Raw genomic sequence first — 8,425 nt, 5'->3', positions numbered from 1 at the left:
AAGAACGGAGAATGGCGATAGACCCTGCTTCAATTGCAATTTTCATCGCTGGAAACGACGCGGGAGGGCGAACCGTTTGGACCTTTAGTCCCGGGTTGGACGACAAACCGACACTAAAGGGGTGATTCGAAGGGCCGCCACCCGGTTTGATCCACCAACCGGGACTAAAGGAGGATACGAACAGTTGTACGAACGCCCGCCACCACACCTTAGTCCCGGTTTAATCCACATGAAAGCAAAATGTAGAGTCTTTAAGTTTGAAGCTTGGCCAATCTATTCTTCACCTTCCTTAGGGATTCTTCGCATAATCCAACCAATTCTCTGTGTGGATTCATCTGGAATAAACTAGATAGAACTATTAGTCCAAAAGACAATGTATGCTGTCATGAATTATCAAAAACACCAAGGTAGTATATGTGCTTTCAACTTGTCATGGATGTAATGCCTATATACATGATCATGACATGAATAACATCATAACTATGCACTTTTCTATCAATTGTCCAACAGTAATTTGTTTACCCACTGTGTGCTTTGTTCTTGAAAGAGATGTCTGTGGTGAAAACTATTACCCGGGGTCTATTTCACATGTTTACTAAAACCCTATTTACCTTGATGTAATTTATTTATATTTAATTTACTTTGCGAATTATCAATTATCCATTATCATATTTGATTCCTTGCAATTAAGGAGTACAAGGAGATTGACAACCCTCTTACCCGTGTTGGATGCAAGTATTTGCTCTTGTGTGTATAGATTGTGTGATTCTTCTATTGGTTCAATAAACCTTGGTTCTCAACTAAAATATATAGTTATTGCTACTTTACTACTTTATCCCTTCCTCTCTTGAAAAAACCATAATGCATCTACAAAGTAGCAAGGAGCCAGTGTAGAGCTCACTTGCTGCCCTGACAGCGGAGGCTCTAAGCAAAACGCCTCGAAGGCAGAAAATTCCTTAGAGAGAAAGACGAAAAGAAGTCATGACGTGTTCCTATAACTCCCAACAGTAACAGAGCTATGAAGAAACATTTATGCTGCTCAGCAGGAGGTCGGTCGAAAAGGGCATGATGGCCTTCTTATGCTACTTTTAATGGCTTCAGGACCCACCAAGAAGGCGAGGTAGACGTCGATGACCTCTTGGTCGAGCTCCTCTTGGTAGACCGAGGCGGGATCCTTCGAGCCCGAATAGTGGGACTTTAGGACGAAAAAGCACGGCGGCACACGGGCTCTAGTGAGGCCGTTATTTTTTTTACCAAAATACTTTTTTCACATGCTAAAAAAATCTGAAGTAAAGTATATATATAGATACGTATTTGTAATATACGTGTATAATTTTTCACTAATATTTATACTTTTATGTAGCGTATATAAAAAAGATAAATACACAGATTAAAATGGGCCTTATTTTTGTTGTATTTGGGCTAGATTTTTATCTTTTTTGTGTAGAATGTAAAAAGCCGAATTACCTGATGGAGCTTTTTACGTACTTAACTACCATGTATATGTATTTGTATAAAAAAGTTTGATATTTTTTAAACCTTCTAAATATTTTTTTTTAAATACCTGAGCCTGGTCTCTGCAACATCACACTCGACTTTTGGAGGTCTTGAGCTTGCAGTGGCAGTACGCCACGTGCCATCCAGGTGTGTACGATGTCACCTCCTATCAGACAACCTTTCTTCAGGCGAGCGGTGGCCTCCGCCAATACCTTGGCCTCCAACATTAGTTTGGTCAGCGGAGCCCATGCCTGTAGTTTCCATGGGGGCTCATTCACGAAGGCCGGCAGATCCTCGCCGAGGCCGTACACATAAAACTAGGGCTTGTGCCACTCCCAATAGGATTTTGGGAGACCAACGGAAAAGAACGTGGAGTTGGGACAAAGTTGCAAGATGGTGTCCCCAAGGCCGCAAACGGCGCCCTCATTCATTTACACGCATACCCGAAAGAAGTAACGGAATAACTAAAAGTGGGGAGTCGTCTGAAGGTAACATTCATAGAAAGTGATGAAGTTGGTGATGTAGAGCACCCCGTTAGGCGGGATGTGATGCAGTTGGCAACCGAAGAACTATAGAAGGCCCGACACGAAGCCATGAAGCGGGAGTCCAAGCCCTCTCCCAAAATAACCCATGCATAAGACGAGCTCGCCGATGCGAGACTCCAATGGGATCTTTCCGGTAGGGAGCCAGACGTTTAGATCTGCCGACATCAAGAGTTGGTCCTTGTAGCCCTCGATTTCACCCTCCGTGATTGTGGAGGGAAACCATCTCCCCGTCGATTTGGGGGCGACGCGCGCTAACTTCTCACTGCATTTGTAGGCGACTGATTTCTACTTTTTACCAACGGTGCTTGACGAAGGCCGATCCCCCTTCACACTCCTTGTCTTTACCATTGGCGATGAGAAGGCAACAAGGAGTGTGGAGAACGAATGAAAGTGAAGCGGTGGCGGCGCGTGTGAAAGGTTGAAATGAGCAGAGGTGATGTGAGATTGAAAACCCTCCGCTTGCCTCTCTCTTATGGACGTTCGAAAGCCCAAGCTTCATCACACGGAGACGAGGCATGTGGTTTTTCCCGGTTCGGCAAATTCCATATTTGTAGAAAGATGGTGCGATACTCACGGCGACGTCGCCGCTACGCCCCGAGATTCGTGGGGGTGCTAAACAAGAACCCTCCCGACAACACTTGGGAGAACTTTGGGCTGGTGGGCTCCCCCTCAATCAGCTAGAGGCACTGAGCGACCTGTCGTCCGACCTCCCTACAGAAGGAGGCTCATGAAGAAACCTAGAAGAATATGGGAGGTCGTCGAAGGTCTCATGGTCATCCCCTGCGACCTCCGCAACGGGCTACTGACGGGACCATATGCCATAGGTGGCTATCATAAGGGAGCCCGACCTCGTCATCTACAAGGGGGCCGCTAGGCCCAAGGCGAGAACTAAACCCTAGGAGGCAGAGAGGACCTTCGTTCCCCCTAAGATTAGAGAGCGACAACGCCCTAGATCACATCTACCATCATATAAACCCTATACCTCTACTGTCTACATAAAGGGAGATCGAGGGTCTTCATTTACATCTAGTATCAGATAGGCAAACTCTGAATAGCAATCTCACACACCATTGTAACCCCTCGCACGAGGTATCCCTTCACCATGCATAACAAAAAACAGCAGGACATAGGGTATTACTTTTCGAAGGGCTAAACCTGGATAAACCCATTGTGCGACCTTCGATCCATGATTTTCAGCTGTGGTTGGACACCTACTGAATGCTCTAGCGGTATTTCACACCCTAAACCCTAAACAATGACAAAAATTGCCCCCTCTCCACACCCCCTTGAAAAATAATTATTTAAGACCGGGTCTCTTTTCTTGTATTGTGAGACCCTATTCAAAAGATGCCACGTGTATTCATTAGGTCCCGCTTGGATGCGGTGTAAATCTATACACTCAGAATTTATTATTTATTTACACGTGTAAATTATAAGGGAAATGTTTTCCGCCCATGCGTCGGCGAACGTTTGGCTGGACGCACGCGCGTCGTCGATCTCGTCTTTTATCCTGCGATCTCCTCCCCATCCCGATGACTCACGTGTGGTGCGGCGCATGGTCAAAGGGGCCCACCATCTATGCGCCCCTACGCTGCTGCCGCCGCTGCGCTGGTCCCTGCCCCCGTCGGCCCGCCCGGATCGCCAGTTCCCCCCACCGTCGACCGTCCGCATCGCCGGATCCAGCCTTCACACGTCGTCCTGGTCGCCTGCCGCCATGGCCGAGCACGCGTATACAAGTGTTACAAACGTCACCCAAAATTGTTGCAACGTCTATTTCAAAAAGCTTCAAAACCCAAAATGAAATTGCTTCAACCAGACATATGATAAGGTGCAAGCGGTCATTTGCCATGACGGAATGCTGCAACCGTTGACATAAAATGCTACAACTGTTGATTAAAAGCTGCAACCATACATATAAAAAGCTGCAAGTGGTCATTGCCATGGCGGAATGCTGCAACCGTTGACGTAGAATGCTACAACCGTTTATGAAAAAAGTTGCAACCGGACATATAAAAGCTACAAGCGATCATTGCTATGACGGAGTGCTGCAATCGTTGACATAAAATGCTACAACCATTGATGAAAAAAGTTGCAACGAAGGACCGACAAGGCGCTCACGTTTGTTGGCTCTGCAAGGACGACAACCGGCGACGAGGACGTCCGGCGAGAGAGGGCGACGGAAGAAGGACCCCTTGACCGCCAGGGGGCAGGGGGAGAGGGGAAGGGCGAGGGGAGCGCCGCTGCACGCTGGACGGGGATGGCCGGTGAGGCGCTCGCATTCGTGGTTCGAGGTTGAGGACGAAGACGAAATCTGACGGTTCAAGGCCCCCGATTCAACGGCTGCTGTGTGACCGGCGCGAGCACTCGCGCCGGCGCCAAGCACTTTCCAAATTATAAGCCGTAGTATGCTTTCCGCCTGAGATAGATACGGCATGAGGTCTTTATCGCTTACGGAGCTATATACGGACAATTCAAACAGGGCCTCAATCTCAAAGTACTAATTCTTCTCCGAGCGGTCTTTTCCCATCTTCACTATCGACGGCATCCCCTCATCGGATACTCGCATGTGTCACCAGTTCTTGTGGGCAGTTGGGACCACAGTTGATCTCCTCCTAGACCGTGGTACAGAACCATGGTAGGTGGGACGGAGTGAGCACCAATTCACCAAGGAACGATGGTAAAAGAATTTTTGTCCAAATAGACCACTAGCTGAATATTATTGTCAAAAAAGACCACATGCGGTATGAAATGCGAGAAAAGACCCCCATTTTTCGTGGCGGTGGGCGCGCTAGGTGACGCGTGGCACCTGCCGCCATGGGCCGAGCCGGCTGTGCCCCGCCGCCACCCGGCGAGGCGGCCGGCCGGGCAGGTGGCACCTGCCGCCACCACTCCAGGCGGCAGGCTGCCCATGCTCGCACATGCATGCCTCAAAAGCTGGCTCGCCATGCCACGGCCATGCACGACCATGCATGCTGCCATGCACAGCATCCCGCCGGCCGCCTGGGGTGCTGGCGGCAGGTGCCACGTGCCCGGCCGGCCGCCTCGCCGGGTGGCGGCGGGGCCCAGCCGCCTCGGCCCATGGCGGCAGGTGCCACGCGTCACCTGGCGCGCGTGCTGCCACGAAAAATGGGGGTCTTTTCTCGCATTTCATACCGCATGTGGTCTTTTTTGACAATAACATTCGGCTAGTGGTCCTTTTGGACAAAAATTCGGTAAAAAGATGCAAGCTCAGTTATGACAGTACTACCCATGGCCGCATGAGAGCATCCAAATGAGCTCGTCCTAGTCAGCGAGGCATCCGCAACGCATGCAGCTCGCGTCCTCTCCCGGATGCTCTGCCTACAAGCTCCACGGCGCGTCGCGGCTCTCCCTAGCGCCGCCGAACTAGAGATGCTCCACCCAGCGTAGGCGACTGCTACGGATCAACGACTGATTTTTTAAATTAATCGGATCTCCAGCCATTAGATGTGTTTTACAAAGACGTTGGATCTGGTCAACGCGAGCAACAATCATTTGTCGTAATGAAGCTTCATTGCAGCGCGAGTGGAGCTTCGTTGCAGTGCGGACGCTGCATCGCAGATCTTGACGTTGCTGGTGAATCTCTATTGCATCCGCCGGTGAAGCTTCATTGCAGCTTTGGGCGCTGCATCGCAGCTCTCGTCGCCGTCGGTGAAGCTCCGTTGTAGCTCGGGGCGCAGCGTCACAGCTCTTGGCGTCGCCGGTGAAGCTCCATTGCAGCCGCCGGTAAAGTTTCATTGCAGTGCCCACTGGCGCGGGGTGATCCAACGCAGCACCGGGGACCGATTGCAGCTTCGGCAATGCTTCATTGGAGCGCGGCATCAGCACCGCGGGCTCCATCTCAACATTTCGCCGACGCCGTCGGCGAAGCTTCACTATAACGCTACCTCCGTGCATTGGTGCTGCTCCATCCCAACACCGGTTGTCCCTCGTCGTGCTCCATCCCAGCATCATTGCTATGGAAGGAAAAAAGAGGAAGAAGATGAGGAGGAGAATGAGTAGAGGAGAGAGCACTGGAAGGGATAAGGCGGAAAGAAAAGATGTGGCTGAGGGGAACACGTGAGGAGCCAGCGACCCGCCTGATTTTTGAGTAAATGCAGTCGGTTGATCCAAAGTATTTTTCAAGCTGGATTGTGGAAGAAAGAGGTCTTTGAGATTGGTGAGAAAACACGTGGCATCTTCCGCGGAGGGCCTCATGGGATGGGGAATGAGACCCGGTCTCCTAGAATTATTTTCCCCCTCGGCTCTTCACCCACACACTTCCTATCCATCCGCTCACAGCTCGCCCCCTCCACACTATCTCGCCGGCGCGCAGGCGGCGCCGTCCCATCATGGGATGACGTCCGCCGCAAAATAAGCCCCCCCACGACCAACCAAAGCCCCGATTAGCCACCAACATCGATCCCCATGAAGGCGTCTATCAAGTTCCGCGACGACGACCGGCCGCTGATGCGGGCCAAGGTGCCGATCGGCGTGCTCGGGCTGCCGTTCCAGTCCGGTCTCTCCGCTGGCGGCGATCCCCGGGAGCTCCGCTTCGATCTCTCCACCGCTTTCGCCTCCGGGCCAGCTCTCCGCTTATCGTATCGCCCCAACGACCCCGGTCTCCCCTTCGCCATCTCCATCCGCGCCGGTGTCGGAGCCCTCGGCTCCCCTGTCTGCGCCCCCTTCTCTCTCGCTGCCGAGTTCAACCTCCTGCCCGCCAACTCCGGATCTCCTGCCTTCTTCCTCCTCCTCAAGCCCCGCCTCGGCGATTTCTCACTCTCCCACACCCTCCGGTCGTCCGCGTCTCCTCCGCCCCGTACGGTCGGGGAGGTCTCTGCCGGCGAAGGGCGGGACCACGAGGACGAGCTGAGCTACAAGGCCTTCTCGTTGAGCGGGAGTGGGTTCGCGGCGGACGTTGCCACGGCGGGGAGGAGCGGTGGCGTCGGCACGCTGCTGTCCGGGATGAGGCTGACCACGAGGAGCGTGCTCCCGCTCTGGGGCAGGGCGAGCATGCGGTTCAACTGGGGGATCCGCGCGCCACCGGTACTGCAGGCGGCGTTCGCCGACGACCGCAAGGACGCGCGTGTGCCCATCTGTAAGATGCCGCTGCTGGTCATCAACAAGATCTCCATCGAGCAGTCACCACGCGCCGACAATAAGAAAGGCAGGAAAGCAGATGTCTCGCTGCCTGCCATCGCAACCACTGACGCGTCGGATGGCGCGGGCCACGATTCCACTAGCGAGGATTACTCGCTGATGAGGCGACAGCTGGAGGCGATGAATGCGGAGAGCGGGATGCTCCGCCGCGCCGTGGAGGACCTACGCACCGAGATCGGGCGTGGCAGGGCCGCGTCCGTGGCAGCAGTAGGGAGGTCGCCACCGCAGCCGCATCACGGGTTCTCGGTGAAGCCTGATCGTCGGGGCGGTGGGAAGGAGCCAGCGGCGGAGAACGCAGCGATGCCAGCGCCAGCGCCAGACGAGGTGGGCGAGGAGTTGAAGAGGGCGCTGGAGGCGCGCCGGAGATGAAAGCTGCCAAAGCTAAACAGCGTGATCTGTACTCTTGGTTGCTGCAGTACTAATTTTTCGATTTTGAGTTGAATAATAACAGAGCAATTCAGTAGTAGCATTGGTGAGCTAAAGATCTGGAGCTATATACAGCAGTAGTCTGCCTTACGTACAGCGCCGAAATGCCCTTTTTTGCATGTAACATATCTTCGGACGCGTCCGACATATCTCGTACTTCCTCCGTTCCTAAAAAGTAAGTCTTTTTAGAGGTCCATTAAAAGATGGAGCTCACTACCTAGCGGTGCCGCACGGCTCAATGATAAGCTTATCATTTTGGCAGCGCATGCATGCAAAACATTTTTCAGTTCTAGTCAACATTTTATGCATATTTATTGTCAATTTTTAAAATATTTTATCTCACAAATTAATAATTTGAATGGAGATTCATCTTCATCATTAGGTTCGTCTCGACAAAACCTTCAAAATAAGATCCCATGTTGACATGTTTTGTTGATTCTTTTTCGTCATTCCTAGTTGCTACATTTATGTCATCATAGTTGTCATCTTACGGATGTACAGTTGTCATAAAAAATATACATAGTTACCGTGATAATAATTTTATACTTTTTAAGTATTGCAGTATTATGTGAAGCTAAAAAATGATTATTAAAACACTAATAATAGGCAAGCAAATGCTTGAACCAGCACAAGTATAATGAATCAAGTTTTTACTCATTCATGAACGTGATAACCAAGTTGATTTAATGTGAGAACTATATAACAAATAATATGACAAGTAAGTCATAATAATCTGGCAAGTATCGACGAAAACAGAAGTTATTGAAACATGTTAACATGAGATCTAGTTTTGAAGATCT

General features: G+C 51.1%; 1 protein-coding gene across 1 annotated transcript; it reads left to right on the top strand.

The window, feature by feature from the left end:
• Nucleotides 1-6,289: 6,289 nt before the first annotated feature.
• On the top strand, nucleotides 6,290-7,665 carry LOC123408821. The gene has a single exon (XM_045101862.1). The coding sequence runs from the start codon at nucleotides 6,468-6,470 to the stop codon at nucleotides 7,566-7,568; it is 1,101 nt and encodes a 366-aa protein (XP_044957797.1). The 5' UTR covers nucleotides 6,290-6,467; the 3' UTR covers nucleotides 7,569-7,665.
• Nucleotides 7,666-8,425: the final 760 nt, after the last annotated feature.

Source organism: Hordeum vulgare, chromosome 7H, assembly GCF_904849725.1.
Source record: "Hordeum vulgare subsp. vulgare chromosome 7H, MorexV3_pseudomolecules_assembly, whole genome shotgun sequence".
Lineage (NCBI taxonomy): Eukaryota > Viridiplantae > Streptophyta > Magnoliopsida > Poales > Poaceae > Hordeum > Hordeum vulgare.
The sequence above is the reverse complement of the archived record's forward strand: the minus strand, read 5'-3'. Positions and strand labels throughout refer to the sequence as shown.

Excerpts from the sequence above, each read along its gene's own strand:
- LOC123408821 (XM_045101862.1), top strand. The coding sequence starts at position 6,468 with ATGAAGGCGTCTATCAAGTTCCGCGACGACGACCGGCCGCTGATGCGG.